The 22,441-nt window shown below is 44.5% G+C and overlaps 2 protein-coding genes across 7 annotated transcripts in view; both read right to left on the bottom strand.

Annotated features, from left to right (window-relative positions):
- Nucleotides 1-1,942, bottom strand: part of LOC119706855 (interleukin-9 receptor-like) — a 12,558-nt gene extending 10,616 nt beyond the window's left edge. For all 4 annotated transcript variants that reach the window (XM_038151017.1, XM_038151016.1, XM_038151018.1 and 1 more), the window contains exon 1: nucleotides 1,689-1,942. The gene's annotated coding sequence lies outside the window, so the exon portion shown is untranslated. The remainder of the gene's footprint in view (nucleotides 1-1,688) is intronic.
- Nucleotides 1,583-22,441, bottom strand: IL21R (interleukin 21 receptor). Of its 3 annotated transcripts, XR_005258617.1 has the most exons (10): nucleotides 22,153-22,441; nucleotides 15,023-21,978; nucleotides 11,855-11,960; nucleotides 11,040-11,236; nucleotides 9,254-9,405; nucleotides 8,671-8,848; nucleotides 7,273-7,369; nucleotides 6,377-6,458; nucleotides 1,936-5,862; nucleotides 1,583-1,806 (listed from the first exon to the last, which is right to left on the bottom strand). XR_005258617.1 is itself a non-coding variant. In XM_038151006.1 (9 exons), the coding sequence occupies exons 2-9, from the start codon at nucleotides 15,180-15,182 to the stop codon at nucleotides 4,948-4,950; spliced, it is 1,884 nt and encodes a 627-aa protein (XP_038006934.1). In that variant the 5' UTR covers nucleotides 15,183-21,978; nucleotides 22,153-22,441; the 3' UTR covers nucleotides 4,019-4,947. The 3 variants fall into 3 exon arrangements, 2 of the variants coding, with proteins under 2 accessions (XP_038006934.1, XP_038006932.1); XM_038151006.1 differs by lacking the exon at nucleotides 1,583-1,806 and having other exon boundaries at nucleotides 4,019-5,862; nucleotides 7,273-7,366; XM_038151004.1 differs by lacking the exons at nucleotides 1,583-1,806; nucleotides 22,153-22,441 and having other exon boundaries at nucleotides 4,022-5,862; nucleotides 15,023-22,013.

The raw sequence follows: 22,441 nt of genomic DNA, 5'->3' as shown, positions 1-22,441 counted from the left end.
TATTATATTATATGCCAGCCCACAGCAGACAGCTGGGAGTTCTAGGCTTTATTCCACTTCTGGCATCAACTTTTTTTATAAGGTATGTTGCTTAATCAATGTAATTTTTCTTGTTGCAGTTCATTCACATGATCTTGTATGCTCACCTAAATCTCAGAGAAGTCAGAAACTTCAGGCTCTGATTTGGCAGTGGCTCTGGACTCTTTCAAAATGTGTTTTGCTTGTTCTCGCTCCCAGAGCAAGATTCTGATGTTGACAAGACATTTGACAAGGTCTAGCAATGCATGTTTGCAGCCCAGAAAGCCCATTGTATCCTGGGCTGCATCAAAAGCAGCATGACCAACAGGTTAAGAGAGAGGATTCTACCTCTCTACTCTGCTTTTGTGAGACTCCCACTTGCAGTACTGTGTCCAGTTCTGGGGTCCTCAACATCAGAAGGGCATGGAGTTGCTAAAGCAAGTCTGGAGGAGGCCACAGAGACAATCAGAGAACTGGAGTCCCTCTGCTATGGAGACAGGATGAGAGCTGGGCTTGTTCAGCTTGGAGAAGAGACTCCAGGGAGAACTTAGAGTCCCTTCCAGAACATAAAAGTGCTATAAGAAAGTTGGATATGGCATGTAGTGATGGGGCAAGGGGGAACAGCTTCCCACAAGCAGAGGCCAGGGTTGCATGGAGTATTGTGCAGAAATTTTTCCCTGTGAGGGCAATGAGACACTGGCACAAGTTGTCCAGAAAAGACATTCCTACCCCATCCCTGGAGGTGTTCCAGGTCAGGTTGGTTGGGGCTTGGAGCAACCTGGTCTAGTGGAAGGTGTTGCTGCCCATGACAGAGGGTTTGAAGATCCCTTCCAAATGAAGATATTCCAGAATTCTATGATACAATGAGTGGTGCACAGTGGGAACAGACACAGCAGATCTGGACCCTTGAATGCTCAGTTTCCATTCCTTACATCTTAGCAATTAGTCATAAATGACCTGCTCTCCTTTGGCCATTATCCCTTCCTTTGCTTACATCTCTTCCAGAGGCAGCACCAACAGGCACTAAAGACAGGATACTGACTAGCACCTACAAAGTAAAACAGTGACAGCCAATAGCATGTCTGTACCAACAGGTACACCCCTTCATCCACTAAGATTACCCAAAGTGCAGAGTCTCCAGAGCAATCTGTCATGCTAGTATGTGTAAAAGTAGGGGTACCCATTGCAAACAATCAACCCTGACTATAAGAAAATACTTTTGTTGGTCCTTTAAGAAAAATTAGTGATACCTTATCTGCCTGAATATCTAGGCCTCTAAGCACATATCTGACAGAAATACATGAAATGTGGACAACAGGGTCACATGAGACTTATCCTGGGGAATAAGGAAAAAGTAGTTGGATTTTCTTATCTGCATAGGTTATCCGAGAGAACCCCATATAACAAGCCTTTTTCTCTCTTCATCTTGGAGAGCCATTTTCCCAACAATTTGATACCCAGAAACAGCCATGTACTTTTAGATGTGATATACTTGGATCCCAGAAAGAAAGCTGCTACAAAGGATGACTGCAATGAAGCAATATTTATACACACACACATATATATACACATACATTTAAATGTATGTTCATGTCTGCAAAGTCCCAAACACTGAGGACTATTTTGGCTGGATTCCTTTACATTCATCTCTTGCAGCCAGAGAGGAGTACCTTGTTCAAGATGGCCCTTCTTTCAAGCACAATCCATCAGAATTATTGCAGTAGCGGTGTTTTGTGCTCAGCAAACTATCAGAACAAAAATACAAAGACACTTCTGGTCTTCAGGCTCCTAGTTCAAGAAACAATATAGAATTCCACATTTAGATAAAGAAAATATTTTTCAACATTTTGCTCAGTAGATTTCCCCTAACATTACATACTGGAATGCATAGAACAGAAATATGGTAAACAGTCTTACCAGCAAAAAAGAAATGCCACTTTTCACCCTGCTTCTGTCCCTTGATAGTTTAAGCTGTGTGGTTTGATGATCAGGCAGTAGCAGCAGTGGCATAATAAAACAGAGCTTACTGTGCCTGATTTTAAAGATAATCTCAAGAACCAATGAAAAACTGCTCTGATTATCAGATTGAGTTAAAGTATCTATATATGTAATTTCTTATTAGTCACGGAGAAACAGGGATTTCTGCTAAAGGGTTAACATTTAAAAGGCCAAGTAATTTGCTGAATAGAAAAGTATCTGCTTGCAACTTTTATATAAATAGGTCAACAAAATAACTTTCTAAGTGACCTAAAGCCATTTCCTAGCCCTGTGTGGATGTGGGGCTAAACTGCTTCCCCCCAGGACCTGTGCCCAACTGTGCTCAGACCCCTGCAGCACCCCTGAGCTGCCCTGCCCTGTACTTCCACAGCTGATTGCTGCCCTGTGCTCAAAGGGCAGCTCTGGAAGCAAAGGCAAACAACCATTGCAGTGCTTCCTTGTCCTGATCCTAGGGTGTATAAGGAACGGATCTTCCCATGCCCAGCAGCAATGATGCAATGGCAGTGTTACAGCCAGGATCCATCAAGTCAGTCCTGTACATGGGTCTAGTGAGAGTACAGAGAGAGAGAAGCAGTCAAAGAACAGACTGAGTAACAGTCTGTCAGTATCAGCTTCTGGGCCCAAGAAACAGGGAGGCAGGGGGCATGCAGAAATAGAGATGGACATTTACAAACTGGTACGTCAGAATGGATTGCGGTGCTTCTCCCACCTGTTTTTTGACCCTATTGTTCCTGGGGAAAAAAAAATTCCAAATCAGAACTGCTAGATCAGGGACATTTGCAGTTTTCTCCTAAGAGGCACTGAAAACCCCCCACCTCAAACCCCTCCACATCCACAGTGACAACTCACTGACCAAAAGCTCAATTGTTGCACATTGCTTCAAAGGGAACAACTTCCCTTATTTTAATACCCTTGTGTCACACACTTGTTCATGAAGTCTGCCTCCTAGGGTGAGCAGAGATAAGTTCCAGCCCAACATAACACCAAACCACCACCATCTATCAGATGTACAGCCAGAGAGTGTTCCAATAACAGAAACAGTTCCTTCAGCAGTTCTGGGGCCATCAATACAAACGGAAACAGAGCACACAGGGCAGAGATAAAAAGGGCCCCAGAAAAACAAGCAAGTTTCTCCCTTAAGCAGACTGGGGTCAGTTATCACAGTGTAGTTTCTGAAGTGAAAATAGCTGTGAGATGAAGCTGCAGAAATCTGTGCTGAGACCATCAGAAATGCTTCTGCCCAGTACACATTTGCATCAACATGTTCACAATGCAAGCAGCCTTCATAGGACAGTGTGGGGCAGTCAGCTTTTCAGGGCAGTGGAGCTGGGGCAATTCTCTGCTGCCTTATGGAGGGCATGTCAGGGACCAGTAGCAGCAGGGAGCATGCATCAGCACACAAAGACAACACCTCCCATGACTTATCACAGCACATGACAAGAAAAATGGAAAATAAGGAGGGAAGAAACCAAAGAAGCTAATATATCTTAGAGCAGTACCCAGGAAGCCATTGAGCTAGGGATGTACTGGGGGAGTAATAACAACATGGACAAAACTAAGTCATGTAGATCCAAAATCAACATAGCAAATACCATGGCAGATCTGAACAATCAAACCAGAGGATGTGGATGCAATGCAGTACTGTCCCAGCACTCACCTATGAAGAAATCAGCTTCTCTTTACTACAGTGCTCTCTCCTATTTAGGGAGCTGTGGGGTTGCCTATAGTCTCAGGTAAGAGAAGGGGGTGAGGGAAGGGAGTTTATTGGAGTCACAGCAACAATAGATTATTACTACACTGGAACATGCATCATTCACCACAAGGGTTCTCTCAAGATATGACCTTCTGGAGCCAAGCAGTCCATGGGTTAGTAGCACTATGTCTATTTAAGATGAAGGTCTTCACATTCAATTTCAGTATTACTTTTCAGTGACTTTTTAAGACATTTATCCTGAACAAATCAGAGATTTGGAGATGTCAGAGAGAAAAACGGATTCAAGGTTACAGCGCACTTTCATATTTGGCTTTATTAGCTAGCAGAAATTGCTCAAAATTTGTGCTACTGACCTGTGAACTGCAGCAGAACAATTCCAAGGCAGAAGTGGCAGGCATATCCAGGTAGGACAATGTTTCAATAATTTTGGCAAAATTCTAAAAGCTGCTCAATTAAAATACTTGAAAAGTGCAGGGAGAGCATCTGACTCAATAGAAAAGCCTAGTAGCAAGAGTTTGTTTAGAATTAGATATATTTTGAAGTCTTTTCATTTGCAGACTCCACCTGGAAAATCTTTCTGAAACCTGAGTTGTGCTTAGTCTCTAGTACACGCATTTCTGCAATGATTTCATAAGAATTAGTTTTGATTCCCGTGGACCGGTCTGGAGCCCTCTTGTAATTAACAGACTACTACAGCTGAGTTTAAAGAGCCAAAGATAGTAGAAGGAAAAGTAACATCACATGTTGTTTGGAAAGGTAGGGGAACTTTAATGTAGCAAACATGCTTGCCATGGGTTATGATTCTAAGGTTCCATGTGCAGCCAAACCCTTAAGTCATGTGAGAATACCAGGGAAATAACTTTAAAGTTCTGTACTCTTTATAAGGTTACTGAAAAAAATTTGCATATCTATATAAGCCAAAGGATTGTTTTCAAGGTACAGTTGTTTTTTTCTGACATTTTTTTTGACATCAAGGGAGGTTTGATCTATGATTCTAAAAAAAACCAAAACCCAACAAAACTCAGGAACAATCAATCACAACAAATTTGAGACAGTAATAGGATAAGTGGGAATAGAAACAGGCATATTTCTGTGGACCTAACAGGTGTCAGTTTATGCAATAGAGCTCACACAAAGTAAACTTTGTTTCTCTTCTGAATCTTGCTAGCAGTTTGCTCCTGGCACACTATGAAAAAGGCCCCACACTCATCCAGTCCTTAGTTTGTCTGTGTCCCACTGGTAGGGCTCTCAGAGCGACAGGAGACCCACTGCTTGACGTAGCTCCGTGTAAAGTCTTGCCCCTCCTGCTCAAGAGAGATGGGGCCACAAATGGTCTGACTGGTTTGCCCAAACTCAGAGTCAACTGGACTTCCGCAGTCTGAGTCCACAAAGCCACTGTCAATAGTGTCCAAATCTACACAGATCAAAGGATAACTGTCACCAGGCTTTGTATTGTGAGGGAAGAAGTCATAGGAGCCTTCACTGTAGGAAACACTTTCACCATCAGGAGAAGGCAGAGAACCTGGATTTTCCAAATCCCACTGATAAGGCTGCAAGCAAAGGGCTTCTAGTATGCTCCCCACCCCTCCTTCCACTCCCCTTTCTCCTTGCTGGTTGACTGGGACACTTGTGCTCCTCAGGTGGTCTGTGGACACAGAACCTGAAGCAAGTATTTTGTCCTGTGTACTCAGATCAGCTAAATGCAAGTCACTGGATATCTTTCTGTCCTCCTCATCAAGGTTAACCTTGGGGTAACCGGGTTCTCCAGCACTATCATCTTCCTTGTTGGTATGGTCATGTTCCCTGTACACACGGTTGCAGCTGCACTGGCAGTTACAAGATGTAAATTCATCAGCCACAGTCACTGTATCAATTGACAAGTGCCCATATGACTGGTCCTCAGTCCCACCACTACTGTTTACACTACACCACAGCGACTGGCTACCATGACCTGGGGTAGTCAGGCAAGACACACAGGGCTTGCAAGGCAGATTCTTTCTTAGCTCATGCAGCTCTTCCTGTGGGATGCTGTTGGAAGGATGCACGGTGTAAACTTCTAGGACTTCTGGAAGGACTATTCCCCATTCAAAGAAATCAAAGGTCATTTTCATATGGGATGCACCAACCCACTTCTGCAGAAAAAGAAACACAGGGAGAGAGAAATTAGCATAACAAGGTTAGTGGTTCCACAGAAATAACCACAGTTCTTACACTTTTAGAGGCAAAAATTAAACTCTAAAATCACTGACTCCTCCAATATAACAGGAAGATGCTGTTAGTATGAGACATGGGCAACTGCAGGAGAACTAACTGAAGTAATTTAAAGTAATTAGCTCTGAGAGCTTTGCATGGCTTTGCAGTTTTCTCTGACACTCCCGTCAGGATCCCAGGCTTCAGAAATCACATGAATTCAGCTCACACATTGAGACAGCACTTACAGAGAATAAAGAGTACAGATGTAACATAAAGGTTTTCATGGCACTGAACAGATACCAGAAAGCTCTGGTTCTTATATCTGGAGACGTTTGGCATTCCTTTGAAATAGATTTCTCCTTCTACTGCCCTAATGAGAATCCCTTGCTCAGGATAGCATGATGGCCTTTTAGTTTGTCATGTACTCCACTCACTTGAGTAGCCCATTTATACCTTAAAATCTCCATTATGAGCCATGTAAAGAGGTTTGAAAAAGGGAGCAGGGTCTGGGATGCAAGCCATCTTCTTCCACAAGCTGGAAGAGAAAAGAGAAAGGCTTTGGGGTTAAGCACACATTACAAATGCAAAGCAAGGCATCTCCAGATCCATTTCAAGCAACTGGAATCACTTGCCCAGCCTTGTGAGTTAGCAAGCAGCTGAGGTTCCAAGGATGTCTTATGCTGCCAGAGTCATCTAATAGCCTTTCTTTTGAACCTCACTAGAGGTGAGACCTCAGCACTTGCACACACGCATTCACACTAAGGTAAGAGGCTCCAGTTTTTTTCCTTCCTGGAAAAGCACCAAATGCTAGAAATGCATTTTCACTGAGGCTGAGCTGGTTTGTGGTCTGCAGGCCAGAACTCTTCCCTATGCAGTTCTTCTGTGGACCTAGGCTGTGCCAGCCCTATTGCTGCACCAGCCCAGCCCTCCTCCTGTATGTCAGCACCCCGTATCTCTTCAAGGGCATAAGAAGCCCCTGAGAGGGACAGAGGCCTCCAGCCAGCATTGAAGGACCTATGTCAGCTTTGGAAGGGGGCAGCTACCTCTGGCTACTGTGCTCTATCTAGCAGCTGCAGAGCACAGATAAGACTAGGAGAACAGCTCAGAAGGCTGTGTGGCCCTTGCTTCCTCCCCATGTGCCACCATTTTGGCCCAGCCAGCTGAATGGCAAGAGAAAAGCAGGTCACTCAGGGCAATACATCAGCCAGTGACCACTCTTGGCTGTCCCCCACAGGCTCATAGCTGCCCACTCATAGATATACAAGACTCAAGGCAGGCTGCATGTGAACACCCCATCTTTAACAAGATAGAATAAAAGCATTAACTTCTCCCTCCTGAAGCATTCTTACCTCTGCTGTTTGGCCAGAAATGTTGTGACTGAGGCCATGATTGCCACGACAATACCAAACAGCAGCAGCCATTCCATGCCTGCTGTCTGTGTCACTGCTGGAGAAAGAGACAAGGTCATTCAGGCTCACCTTACATTTATACCCTGATCAATAAACAGGAGATGGTGAGGGGGAAAAGGGTTTTTGGAATGCAAAGTGTTGTCAAGCATTGGAATGGACTGCCCAAGGAGATGATGGAGTCACTGTCCTTAGAGATCAAGAGACTGGACATTTCTCTTAGTACTATGGTCTAGTTGATTAAGTGACCATCAGTCAAAGGTTGGACCTGATGATCTTGGAGGTCTTTTCCTAAATGATTAATTTCTACCCCAGATTCTCTCATTGGGATATTGAGGCTGTCACCTGGGCATCAGTACTCCAGACAGGTTTGATTAAGAGTGCTCAGAGATGACTGCATCAATGAAAGGAGCAGTATTGTCAGCTGTCCTATGACCTGACTGCACCACAGATAGACAGCCAACATAGTTCGGGCAGGATAGCTCCTTCCCACAAAGACCCCTGGTGTTCTGACTCCTGGTTAGGGAGACCTCCACAGATGATCTGTGAAGTGAAAGAGTGCAGCTGATTAGAGACAGATGTTGATTAGATAATGGTTTGGTAGCTGCTCTCCACCTGTGATGAAAAGGAGCATCTTTGAGATCCAGAACTCAGATATCCCTGAGCAAATAGAGCCTGGCCATGCTGCCACTGCACCAGGTAAACCCTGTAATACTTCAGTTCGAGCTGCAGAGCAGTGAGAGCAGGGAAGCTCAGCACATAGTGCTGGCATTGATCACAGTAATTTTGCACTTTCTGCACTGGAGCAAAGGCTCCTTATTTTCATAGCCTGTGTTCCACCATGACAAGCATCAGTGTACTCCCATATACTGTGAACTCCCTGCAGAGTACTGCAGAGCGGTGGCTACCAAACAAACATCCATACCCAGCATGACCCAACATCACAGTCCAGACACAGAACTCAGGTTTGAGAGCAGGATCCCCCTCCCCTCAGCTGAAGACAACATTAAGACCCAGTAGAGGAGATCTCCCCCATTTCTGAAAGCTGCAAATAGGGCCCTGGACATTTGACACTGCAAAGGAAGCTAGAGGCTGCACTCCTGCAAGTGGCATCCAAATGTACAGCCAACTCCACCAAACACTGTTCTTTTGCCACACAGTGAGAACATCAATACTGACAGCCCAGGCTTGGGGTTCACATAACCAGTAAGGAACCTAACCATACCTGTCTTCACTGGTCTGTTTAAAATTTGTTCTAATTAAATAGATTTTATTAAATTTCTGAAAGCATTCTCTGACACTTGACCAATTGAAAGGGCAAGGAGATCTGGCAGCACGTACCGGCAGGGCTGGTTTTCAATGACAGCGGAGAACTCCATTCACTCCAAAAACCACCATAGCCACTGTCTTCCCGGGGTCTAGCTCTCACTTGGAACTCGTACTCAGTGTTCGCCTGTAGTTCCCATGGCAGGATCACCAATGTCCGTTTGTCTTCATGAACAGCTTTAGTCTTCTGAGTCTGTGAATGATTAAACACCAAACACTAGCGTGACTGCTCTTACTTTGCTCACACTGCTGCACAGTGAGGATGCCAGCGAAGTCACCTCTTCTGCTTTCATGTTCTTTCTGCAAGGCCATGCTCTGACTGGTCAGCAGCTGCATGCAATCCTGTGGGAGCCTTCCAGGCAGGACAGCATGAGAATCAAATGAATTATCAGCCTTCCTCACAGGACGTAATACTTCTCACACAGCTTCTGCTTCTCAATTAATTTTTGGGTTTGCCTGTTTTCAGTCCAGTCAAGCAGAGAGACATTTTTTTTAAACCATGAAAACCCTTCTTTCCCACCAGTGCTACTGTCTTAGTTGTGCTGGCCTTCTCTTTTCTGGTACACCCTATTTGATGGTAAACTGACATCTCACTTACCTCCCAGGTGTCAGTTCTTCTTTTGTAACGCAGCTGATATTCCAGCTCCTCATTCAAAAAGTAGAAGGAAGAGTTCTGGTAGATGGTTTCCCAAGAAATGTTGTAACCCTCTGAGAACAAAGCGGTCAGGTTGAAGGGAGGCTGTGGTTTTACTGAAAGACAGGATGATGTTACCTTTCGTAAGATTACCACAGTTAAGAGATGGCCCAACATGGTATCAGCAATGCAGAGTGAGTAGGGAACAAAGCTGCCCTAGCAGTGGTGGGCCTTCCTACACTAGAGAACATCCACACCATTCTTGTCCTCAGCCATGCACAGAACCCCACGTGTGAGGAGTATAATAAAGTCAGGACCACATTTCTCTGAATATATCTTCTGCTTGTCTCTGACATTCCTCATTGCCTATGGAGAAGGAAAGATAGTATATAGAGCTAATAAACTTCTGGGAGATTATGTAAAATGTAGAGCACCTTGCTCTTCTCATGACATAAAAGAACTCTGTGTAGTCATGACCACTCACAAGATTGGGGAAATACCCCTCAATGTAACAGAGTCATGAGGAAAAGCTGAGGCTAGGAGATACTGCATAAACCCACTGCAATTCCATGTTCCATCTGCTCAAAAAGCAAGCTTTTGTATCCCTGCAAAGAGTGTTCATGTATTAAAATGCAGTAATACAAAACTCCAGCAGTCTGCAGGGCCCACCACTGAGCTATGATGCCTTTGGATGAGGGCCTCTAGGAGATACACAAAGCACCACTACCCAGTCTCTAGTCTGTCAGTGGGAGCAAGGAGGCTTCCTGAAATGTTAAGGCATTTGTCAAAAAGATTACACTTCTCAAGTAAAGTTTCAGAAGAAGCCAAATAGAAAAATCCTTTTCCAACGTCTGCCTGGTACCCATCTGCCTGGCTAACCACTCCTTTTTTTTCACAGTTTGATACACAGCCCAGAACTTTCTTAGCATTCCACCAAGTCAGCTACATGATTGCATTCAGTCTTCGTGCCATGCAGGAGAAATTATTAGGAATTGCCCCAGAAAGGGGAACTGCCACATCCAGTACATCTGGGACACCTTGTGCCACCCAAAATAATGTCATGTTAGTTCAGGTGTCCACTGCAAAAGTCTTTTGGGAGCCTCCAGCTCCCTGGATATTACAAGAGAGCTGGAGAAAGACTTTTGACAAGGGCATGTAGTGACAGGACAAGGGGGAATGGCTTCATACTGACAGAGGACGGGGTTAGATGGGATATCAGGGAGAAATTCTTGTCTGCAAGGGTGGTGAGGAACTAGCACAGTTGCTCAGAGAAACTGTGGCTGCTCCATCCCTGGAAGAGTCTAAGATGAGGTTGGATGGGGCTTGGAGCAACCTGGTCTAGTAGAAGAGGTCCCTGCCCATGGCAGGAAGTTGAGTTGAAAGATCTTTAAGGTCCCTTCCAACCCAAACCATTTTAAGGATTCTGTGATTTGTGACATTTGTTATAAAGTAGTTCCTCCTGCCCTTTAGAATCCAGCCAAGAACAAGCTCTTGCATAGCCTAGGTATGAGACTGGTCTAAGGCAGATGTTTATCACCTATTGCTTCATGGCGAAAAGGAATTTCCACACAAAAAGCAAGCCACCTTGAATCTCAGCCTCAAGCATAATAGCAACAATAAGAGCACAGTGGTTTCTGTAGATGAGTGTACAGCAAACATAGCCCCACACTGCTTGTTGCCCTCCTTGTCCAGACTATCCTAGCATATGAAGTCAAACAGTATTTATGAAATTCACAGTTTTTGTACTTACTGTTGTCTGACAAATAAAAGTCTTTGGAAAGCACGTGCTGCCTATCAGCTATCTCTGTAACATCCACCTGGACTTTGGTATCTGCCAGGAGTTCAGTCATGTCCACAGTGCACATGTACTGTGTGTGACTGGTGTTTCTTGACAATTGCACGAGACTGCAGGCAGCCACAGTATTTTCTGGATCTTCCTCAGGAACCCTAAAAAAGCCAAAACAAAGAAGTCTGCATGTATCACATGCTGTAATTGGATTAATTTGTTGCTGAACCACCAGGCACAGGAAATTATTAAAATGAAAAATCAACATGTTCAAATAAAAAATTATCTTTGAACTTCAAAAGATATTTTTTCCCCTTCTACTTGCTCAGCTTAGCATCTTTGAGAGAAATAGGAAAGTGTTTCTGGAAAGGAAAGCTGCTGCTCAAGGCTACACAGCCCAAGACGGCCTCCACTTCCTTGCTGGGACAGAACAGCAGCAGACTGGACAATCTACATGAGCCCTGCCAATGCACAGGGGTGAAATTTCACTTTTAACAGCAGCAAAGGGCAAGGTATTCCCATGGCAGCAGAGAAGGCAATGCTAAGGAAGCTGGAGTCAGCATAGCAGCCAGCAACAAGAAGCACAGTCAGTGCAGACAGGAACCAAGGGTCCTTTGCTAGGGAAGAAGTCAGTTTGTAACTGGAGTGCAAAATACCAAGTAAAAAACCAGCATGGCAGAAAACCAGGATTTCTACCTAACAAAGAGAACATAAGGTCACCACTGTGCTATGGCCATGCAGAAGCTCCTGCTAACCGGACTTTGCTAACTAAGACATACCATGTAGCAGTGAGATTGTATGAACCAGCACCCAACTCATCTCGCAGGATACAGGACAGGGTCTGTACATAGTCCACAAAACAAGTGAGGCTTTCACAACACATAGCTGTAGGTTTGGAAAGAGAAAACACAATATCAACTTCTGTGATAAATCAATATATGCACTCCTCAGGGTTCCCACTAAATCTGAAGGGAACAGAGCAGTCTCTGACAACTGTCCTCCCTCCCACTGAAAGTCTCCAGTTTTGGGGCATAAGATGTGTTCCAACTCTACAGGGTGACAAGTCATCGATAAGTGTCAAACAAAAACCTGTTAAAAACACTGTGGCAGCCAAAATCAGGAAATGCCCAAATTGTGACTCTTATAGAATCACTACAGCAGAGTCACATATTTATGCAAGAATCTTAGCTTATATGGTGCATAGAAGAGGCCTGAAACACAGGAAGAAACAGTAGCATATTCAGACATTTTAATGATACCACTTTCTAAATTGAGTACTGTTCATTGATAGTCTAGTTTTCATTGTACATCTACATAGCACTTTACACATTTTTTTCAAGTGCTGTTTTAGTAATTTTTTCTTTGCCATTCTCTTTTCTGTTTTCTAAAGCTTGATAGCTGCAGTATCAATACCTTTTATGTCCACATCTAGAACCTTGAAGTACATTTTAAATGAAATTTGGGAATAAAAAATACTGCAAATTTGTAGTTACTACAATCTCTATAAAACATTCTGATAAGCACAATTTATTAATTACAGACTTCTCAAAAGAACTTGAAATGCTATTGTATAACTTATACTGGTCATTAGAAAAATCAAGTAATTTTTTGAAAGTGGTCACAAAGCAGCATTTATACTCTTCTACTTGTTCTGTGGGAGCTCTGCTCACAGAGCAGTATCCAGTATGTGCTTTATAAAAGTACAATTGTCCTGTACATAACACTCTTATCTCCCTAGAATTCAAGGCAGGTAAGATAGTAGCACAGTGAGAAATGTCTGCATTGACAAGTCCCATCCTGACAGCTCCCAGGCTGGCAAGCTGACAAGAACCACCACCATTACACTAGGAATGGCTGAATGAGGAAAGGCCTGCAGGTGATGCAGCCTGCCATGCTGGTTCAAACCACGCTTACTGCAGTGACCATTCATTTCTGACACGTAAAGTTATTACCCATTTTCAATGGGAATAAAATGGTCATCATCTAGGAAAAGACTCATGATTGTTACAGCCATGCTTAAATCAAGCATGTGTCCTCCCCTACTGTAAAGGCTGCTCCTGGCCTCCTGAGAACACACTACTTTGCAGCCATCAGGCAATCAAACCCTTTGATGCTGCAAGCTCACTTCCCTTTGTTGTTCTGCTGCTTTCTTGATTAGAGACGCTGCACTCCCCGCTTCCTCCTTCCCTGTTGCAACATGCTTATGTCCAGAGTGTTGTTTGCAAATGTGATATGCTCAACAACCCCAATGCCCAATCTTACAGTTGAAGCTGTATGCAGAGAACCACCATGGAATGCAGACACTGTGTGCAATGATGGACCATAAACATCTGTTCTGCCCTCCAGATTAAATGGCCATCCACACAAACAAGCAGTCTGCATTGACAGTCACAACGAACAGCAGGCGTGTCCAGAGGAGGGTGCCGCCTCCTTCTAGGGTGGGGTAAATCCAGAGGGAAACAAAGTCCAACTTTTCCCTGCTGAAGTCACCCATCACAACATTTACTTCCTAGTCCTCACGTATCAGAGCTCTAACTACACTACTCTAACTACACAAGCTCTGGGCAGCACTCAGATTTGCATACAAAATCGTTCTTAACCCAAAGGTTTAGGATGGTGGCAGAAGAAATTTGGGGATGTTTGCAACAAATTGGTCCCAAGGATGTACATATGGTTTTTTTAAACCTTTGACTTTTAAATTTCACACTGACTTCAGAATTCTAAAATTTTCATTAAGTTCTCACATTTTATTTTGAACCCTCAATAGACTCTTCTGAGGGTCCTGGACCAAGCACTGTTCAGTTCGGAATCCTGAGCAACATACTTTTTTAGCCTAACTTTATTCTCCTAGAAAAAATGGAGTTAGGGAACTCTTGCATTCCTTTAGAAAGGGCAGCAAGTATTAATAGGCTATTAAGCATCAGTAATTAGTGTTCTTCTATACTATTACGTTAATTAGTCAAACATATTTCTATTCCTAGGTAGACAACTACTATTCCTAGGTAGCTGGTAAGTTGCAAGGGTATCTTTGGGCAAGAATCTGTTAACAACATTAAGAGGACAGCTTTTTACTGGGAAAGGAATAATTAAGTGTCCTAAAACCAATTAGTTAGATCTAGGATGAAATGTCTCTCCTTGGCAGCTTCAGAAACAAAACTCAAATACTTTTAACAGTAAGATCTAGATTGATCCAAACTGAAATTAGTACATGGTAATTCCCTGGCTCGCATCACACAAAATTTGGACCAGACATCACAGTGGTCCCCTGGTGACAGAAAGATACAATTCTGAATGCATCTTTTCTCCTTATTTAGGCCTGAGGTAGGTCCAATGCTCTGCCTACAAGCAGCAGGTAAGATATTAAACTTGCATGGTTCCCTGCAGACATGGTTGTCACTGCCTTTTTCTGTCCAGCTGATCTGTTCAGAAAGTCAGATCTGAGCCAGCTGGAGTTTGCAGTGCGGGTAGGAGCCAGAAAAAAAAGGGGGGGTGTGGGGTGTGACTACCCCAGTCCTAAGCAAAGGGACTCAGACTAGGAGACGTTCACTACACTGACCCCAGCTGACCAGACAACAGCAACCCTGGGGATATCCTGGTCTTGGCCACCAGAACCTTTTCTACAGCAAAGGGTATTTTTGGTGGGGGAAATCCTACTCTAATGTCACTAGGAGACATTTCAGTGCAAGGCAGGCACTGCCTCTGCAGGGTCTCCACTGGTGCTGCTCCCCAGAGCTGTATACAGCCTGGCTGAACTCTGCCCCACTGTGCACCCTCCTGTGCCTGTCCTCCACTCACTACTGCATGGAACTCTCTCCCCTAGGACCTTATCTTGTGCTTGCTGTCCCATGGCAACCTTGTGCCATGCACATCTAATCAGAGCTGGCACATATGGTTACTAAGATAAATCCTGTGGTTGTACAACCTGAAAGAAATATCTGAGGACTTACTGTACTGGAATAAAAGGCAGATGAAAATATTCTGGAGCCACGGTTTGTTCTTCATGGTAGTTCTCACTGGATGTCCTGGGGAAGAAAAAAACAAAACAAAACAAAACAAAACAGCCACAAACAAGACTCCCACAACCAATTTAGAGCTCTGCTCAGACATTTACTTGATTAAGGTTGAGGTGGAATTAATCTTGCTTTCATTTAAACATCTAAAAGTAGAGTGCCTTGTTTAGACAATTAATTTCAGCTCTCCTGTGTGTATCTATTATATGGGCTAAGGGAGGTATGACCAACAGCCTACCAACTTGCCATAAGCAAGGTCAGTGAAATCTTTGCTCCTTGCTAGCACATGCACAGAGAAAGCAGCAAAGAGACTGCAGGTTGGGCTATCCAGGCAACAAGAAAGACTCTTGGGTTAATTGCTAACCCACTTTTTCTTCATTAGTATCTTGGAACTGGGAATGGCTTGTCACAAGAAGTGACATTGCTGCAGATTAAATAGCTACACAGTGAATCAGGCAAATGGAGTCTGAATATCATTGTGGGTCCGTGTGAGGGTCACTAGCATTGAGGAAAGCTAGTGAGAACTCATTGATTTGGCCTACCTGTAATTAAATAAGCATGAAATATCTAGTTAAGGGACTCCAGAAAGACAGACCAGAGGAAAAAAAGAAAAAAAAACAACAAAACAGCCTCCCATGTAGCATCCAAGAAAACAATGTACAGTACTGACAGCAGGGAAAGGCTGCCCTGATGGTACAGTGAAGAGAACCTACAAGGAAGTCTTCAGAGAAGATGACAGCAGGATGTTTAAAACAGAGGAAATGGCATCACATACAAATGACTCATGACAATGTTCAGCCCACAGCCCCTGCTCCAAGACAAAGCCCTCAAGTCATATAATGCATTTAAGACTGTGTTTTCACAGCATTTAAATATTTATAGAAACACATGGATGTGCACAGAAAGACTTAAAATATGCTCTCTGCAGAGCATTGGCTGTTGATACCTGGTACAGACTTCAGCACTGTTTTCTCAAACTATTCTTAAATGGGACAAAACTTTGGAGAAGCAATGTGTATTATTCTGGCAACATAATTTCATTGAAAGCAAGCTGCAAGGATGCACAGACAGCAGGAAGGGCCCATATGCTATGCCACATAGTCTGATCTACCCTTTTAATTTAAAAACCCATCACCCCTTGTCCTGTTGCAACAGACTCTGCTAAAAAGTCTGTCCTTATCTTTCTTACTGGCTCCCTTTAAATAATGAAAGGTTGCAGTAAGGTCTCCTCAAAGCCTGCTCTTCTCCAGGCTGAACAAGCCCAACTCTCTCAGCCTGTAGGTGAGAGGTGCTTCAGCCCTTGAAGCATTTCTGTGGCCTCTTCTGGACTCACTACAGCAGTTCCCCATGCTTGTCACACTGGGGGGTCCCAGACCTGAAGGCAGAACACCAGGTAGGGTCTCAAGAGAGCAGAGTAGAGGGGAAGAATCCACTCCCTCTATCAGCTGCCCACACTGCTGGGGAAGAACCCCAGGAGCTTCTGGGCTACCAGCACATATGGCCTGCTTATGGCCAGCTTTTATTCCACCACTGCCCCCAGGTCCTTGTCAGCAGAGCTGGTCTCAATCTGCTTGTCCCTCAGCCTGTGTTCATACGGTGGGGTCAAGGTATCCAGGTCCTGGGGTGCCTATGCAGCATCCACCACAAGCAACAAACACCCAGGCAATCACCCAGCAGAGAGAAACCCATGAAGCATTCAAGACTTGGGGAACATTTGTGGAGTTAAAAAATTTCCCAGGTTTACTCAAATAATGAAAGCAAAACAAATTTAGCAGCCACCAGAAAGTCCCTGCAGCCTCATGTGAGCTCACAGATGTGCTCTCAGGGTGTCAGTGCCCAGGTGAGACTAGCAAGACTCATTCTGGAGGTGCCACAGACACAGGTGTCACACCCTGCTGTGGGAGCAATGATGCAGCTGCTGCCCCTTGTTTCCTGCTAAACAAACCCTGCCCATGAATCACTGTTCCAGCTCAGCAAGGAGCCCCAGGCATGCTGCCATCCTCCCTCACCTGTTGCCAGTGGCAGGGCAAACTCTCTACCTTCGTACTCCAGCCCATCTTTCTGCATCACACATTGCCTTGAGTAAACACCTTTTCTTGGCCACTCTGGTTGAAGCTCTCCAAGTTTTCTCCATGTAATAACTCTCATCATTACCACTACTTCTGGTGGTGCAGTCCCTAGTCACTGAGATACAGTCCACTGCCTAAGTCCACCTTGGGATCTCACCCATCTTCCATGGCTCTTCTCCAAATCTTCATTCCTTCGAGAAAGGCTTGCTGTTATCCTGCTATTTGAAACCTGCTCAGCTGACTTCATGCTGAGACTGGCTGCACCATGAACCCATCTCAGCATCACTTAGTGTTGTGACTGTCATGCTCCACACTCTTGGCCACCATGGAAAACAAAGAAATGCAACTTGTGAAAGAAAAAGGAAAGATAAAAGAAAGGGAAAGGGGAAGGGAAAGGCTGGGCCCTCAGAGAGGTCTGCAGACCCACCACTTATTTCAGAATCCAACTAGCAGGGCCTCTGATGCTTCATATTCATGATATTGCAGTAGCTCCCTGCTTTTGGGCTTATTCCTGCCTAAATGAGCAGACCAATGCAAGGAAAGTCTGCTGCTGTTACCTGTTGGACTGTGGTTTCTTTCCCCTACTTTTCTTTCTCTGCTCAGAGAATGGTATCATCCACCTGAAGGGACAGGCAGGACTGAACTGGAAAAAGTTAAAGCAAGGAGCCCAAGTAGCTCATTGGGTAGATGTCTTACAGAGTTACCAGAGACTGCCATTACACAGTGGGGAGAGGTTAGCATACAGCCTCGTAATCTAGAAGGAAGATTCATGAAGAAGAGCACAGTAGCAAAAATAAGAAAACCAGTAGGATCTGCTAAAATAGCTGAAACAAAGAGACAATACTTCCTCAGTTGGGATGCCACTGTCCCATCTCTTACCCTTGCCAATGCTCACAGATTAGTCCAACATTTATCTCCTTCTATTTCCCTACCTCAGTGTGGTAGGAAAGGACTGTGACCTCTAAGAGCACCACAGACAGTTTCAGTACTGCTGAAACTGTCTGACCTCCTGGCTGTGCTCCAGATTGTTATGACAAGACACGGACAGACAAGCCAGATGGGCAGAAGAGCTGGGAAAGCTGCAGCTCTGCAGCAGCGTCTTTGGGGTGTTTGATGCCAAAGACCTCATGACTTCAATGGAGATGTATAGCAGCCCTAATTCTGAAGCATGCTCCAGTCAGGCCCCCTGCAAGCTTCAATCACAGTCTATTATTGGGACCCTCACCTTTCCTACATCTCTCCATTTGTTACACCCTTCCTATTTGCTTCTCGCTGTCAGCATGTGATTGTTAACCTGGAGGAAAGAATGGCAGCAGGCAATGAGCAGAGGCAGGAACTTATTCCCAGTCTGGCATTAGAAAAGTCCTTTCTATCACCTCATTTCATTTTCTTGGTCTGTGAAATGGGGACTCAGAATCAGCTTCATGCATCCTTGCAACACAGACACTTGTTATAAAATGTCAAGCATTTTACAGCTGCCAAGTACTACATCTGCAAACTCTGTAATATCCTTATGAGATCACAGCAATAAAGCTGAGTAGCTATTCATAATATACACATGTAAATGATGGTACAAGTGTTTAATATACCAGAGAATAGGAAATAGGACCAATACAGACAGACATTTATGAAGATTATTTTTGTTAAGGATCTGGAAATATGATGCTATAAGCTGCCAAACATTGATGCAGTCTAAGCTGACAGTTTGAACTGTTTTCAGGAAATGTATGTACTTAAAAAACAAAACAAAACAAACCCCAAAACAACAACAAAACACACACACACACACACACACACACACGAAGGGAAAAAAACAAACAAAAAAAGAGAAACAAACAAAAAACCTCCACCAGAAAAAAATCCCCCAAAACCAAAAAAAAACCCCAAAAAAAAACAAAACAAACCCCACCAAACCCCAAATCAAAACTAATTAAGAACTCAGTTTAAGTAAAAATAAGAAAGGAAAAAAATGTTTCCAAGCATGAGAAAATGAATTTTTTGCACCCAAGCAAAAAAAGAGTGGAAGACACAGTCCACCAGTTATATGCCCAAATAAGTTTTCTTCTTGAAAAAAAAATCATTATCAATGCACACTGCCATCTAATCAGAAAGCTGAAGCAACAGGGAGAAAAAGGGGTGCTCTGACTGTCCAGAGGCTGAGCAATGACAGCTGGGGCACAAGGGCCACATCAGCTATAAGAAAGATTTACAGTGAAGTTACAACATCAAGCAGGAACAAACTGGCAGCAGGGAGAATTGGTGGAAACATGGATATTACCTGCCCTGTTCTGTGCATTTCAGCCCTCCAACACTTCCGTGACCAGCTTGGCTATATCATTACTGCAATTGCAGACCCCACCTGGGGAGCTGAGGAGCAGGTGGGTCTCCTCAGCACTGAGTAAGAGCAAAGCCTACTTGTGCACAACCAAGGGCCGTGGTGTGTTGGAATACACAGCAATAAGTGGAGATTGACGTCACCACTGTATCAGTATTACTGTGCCAACAGAAGGATGTGGTGAGAGGAGGTGATGAATTCAGGTCCAAACACCCACACAACATTTATTACTGTACTGCTCTGCTTTCTTACGTGAGAAAAGGGTGGGAGAACTGATAAAAACTCACAAACCTCATATCTAAAAGGTCATAGCGGGGCTTAGATTTGTGCAGTGAGGAGGCATCAGTGTCAAGGTGTTAAAGGGCATAGTACAGCATGTGCCACATTGGAGACAGTCAAACATCACTGTGTTCAGCTTCCATCCGTTCCCAAAATGGCCCAGGATCAGGGCAACAGCACCAGTCCTTAGACCACAGGCAGGGAGGTCATCTGGCTCCTACACAGGTGAGGGGCTCACCCCTGTTGTATCTCATGCCTGTGACTTGTGTCTGGGCCAGGTCTCTTTAGATTGCAAGGTTGACACTGAGGGAGGGTCCATGAGCTCACTTAATCATATCTTTAAAGGGGCTTCAAGGAACGCATGCACACTCACTGTATCCTTGGACAAGAGGGAAACGAGCAGCACTGTGGAGGGATTTGGCACACACAACACAGTGTGGAGGTAGGAGCGAGAACGAGGAGCTGTAATAACCCAAGAAGACTGCAGCAGTGAAGTTGGCACAAAGCAGCAGGGTGCAGGATGAGGGAGCTCCATGATAAGCCCTCCATACCTCTGACTCACCCTTTGAAAAACAGTTGTTTTGGAATGTTCAGGCCAGGGCAGGCAGCTCTTGACCATGCTTTGCCAGGTAGTTGCTGGTAACTGAGCTCGTTGTACATTATTGGAACATGCATGGGGAAGGTCACATGACTTAATCCAGAAGCTACTCCTCATTGTTTGGAGCAGCCTCTGTGAAAGACTAGCTCTCCCTTCTGCATGCTTTGTGGATCACTTACAGGCACTTGCCAGGCCCAAGCTTCTAGAAAATACTTGTCTCAGCTGATGGTGCCTGTGGGTTGTGGAGATTGCCACCTCTCTTGGGTGCAGTGTGGGACAGTACAGGGTTAATGAGGCTGAGTGGCTAAGTCAGAAATTTCCCAGGCTCTTAGTAATATCTTCCTGTTGTGAGGATAGCACACCAGGACAGTGGTGTAGCTTCTGCCCCCTGATTACACAGGACTCTCCAAGGTGTGCCGATATTGTTATTTGTGCAGAGGAGGGAGAGAAAGAGCAGCATGTGTGATCAGTCCAAAGAGTGATAGTCTGGCAGTCACAAGCCACACTACTTTTAAACCATGCAATAATATGCATTTGATATTACAGAGCTAATTTTAAAAACAGCATCACTGGCAGCACTGTAAAACCAATGGCTTTATAAATTTAAACACATTGCACCAAAAGGCCTGTTTTCCTCAAATTTACTTATAAAAAGTGTAATTTCAGCCTAGCCTGCGGCAGTAATATTCACCAAGAAGCATGCATGAAGGGCACACAAGGGAAAGCTTGGTAGATTCTGTTATTCATGACCCAAAACCATTTTGCCATTACTGGAAGAAGGGCAACATCATTACGTATTTATCAGCAAGATAAATCATCAAAAGAAACAACATTCAGAGCTGACAATTCTTTCTCTAGGATATAAAACCAGTCATGCTTGGAGTTATCAGGTTCATGATTTGACAAAAAACAGAAAAAACTCCACAGAAACAGTACTACCTCTGTACTTTCTTCCTGTCATAACAGAATTAAACCAATATCCCCAGCAGCGTCAAAGATACAGACCTGGCATAACTTTAGAGTCAAAGGCACCATTAGTGGCTGGTGACATTTAGGAGGAAGATAATCATACATTACAATAAGTGAAAAATGGCAGGAGAACAGCTGAGACATGAGTAACGGTGTTCTGCTGGAAGGGAAAGCAATTAGACGAAACCACCTCAAAGCTCAGGAAACAAGCTAAAATATGAATGAGCCAGGCAGAAAGCGGAGGTGTTAGTCAGCAAAGCAGCAGGTTGAAAAACACCAAAGCTCCACAGGTGGTGGCTGTGAGCTGACACAGGATGCTGCAGGGGAGGGAGGAGTGCATTGATTTCAGTCTGGGGAATACTGAATGTCACCTGCAGAGACCTCAGCATCCTGCCCTCCTTCCTCCCTTCTGCCTTTGCTAGTTAACTGTAGCCACCAACACTGGGGTCAGCCTCTTGTTTTCCCCAATATCCATCAAGTCTGAACTCATACTGCACAAATGCTGTAGTCAGAGGACATCACTTTGGCTCTAGCCAGAGGAAAAGAGCTTACCTTCACAGAGCTGTGGCTATGTACGTCTTGCTCACATGGAGGAGATTGCGCAGAGGCTTGTATCTTCTCTTAGGAAATCACCCAACACATGCTGGTAAAGAGAAACAGGAATGACTGCGCTTGTGAACTCGCCCTGACCATCTGGAACAGAAACCTACAGCTCTGCTCAGGCTGGAACCCAACATCCGCAGCTGCACCATGCAAAGCATGCCCAGAGCATCTCTGCACAAGGTCAGCACGACTCATGCACTCCCACAGTGCTCACCTGAGCTGCCAGTGCTGGCAGAACTCCCTGCTCCTTCCATGCAGGTTGGCAGAAACTGACCCCCTTAAGGCAACATCGATCAGCTTGTCCCCAGATCTCTGCAATTGGGGATGCAAGACCACTCCTGGCACACAGCTGTTTATGACAAGATCCTCATCTGCATCTCAGGGAGCTCTGTTTTACCACAGCTGTCAAAAATCAGCATGTCCCATCTATTCTGCCTGGCTGCAGCTCTTCCACACTTGGGGCTGGTGCAGCAATGGAGTGTGCCTTAGGCAGCTTCCGGCAC

The sequence above is a fragment of the Motacilla alba genome, chromosome 14 (assembly GCF_015832195.1).
Source record: "Motacilla alba alba isolate MOTALB_02 chromosome 14, Motacilla_alba_V1.0_pri, whole genome shotgun sequence".
Classification (NCBI taxonomy): domain Eukaryota; kingdom Metazoa; phylum Chordata; class Aves; order Passeriformes; family Motacillidae; genus Motacilla; species Motacilla alba.
The sequence above is the reverse complement of the archived record's forward strand: the minus strand, read 5'-3'. Positions and strand labels throughout refer to the sequence as shown.

Coding starts and splice junctions, on each gene's coding strand:
- IL21R (XM_038151004.1), bottom strand. CDS start 15,182: ATGTCTGAGCAGAGCTCTAAATTGGTTGTGGGAGTCTTGTTTGTGGCT. Junction 11,961..15,022: donor CTGCCTTTTATTCCAGTACA/GTAAGTCCTCAG, acceptor CCAAACCTACAG/CTATGTGTTGTGAAAGCCTC. Junction 5,863..6,376: donor CTCATAATGGAGATTTTAAG/GTATAAATGGGC, acceptor CTTTTTCTGCAG/AAGTGGGTTGGTGCATCCCA.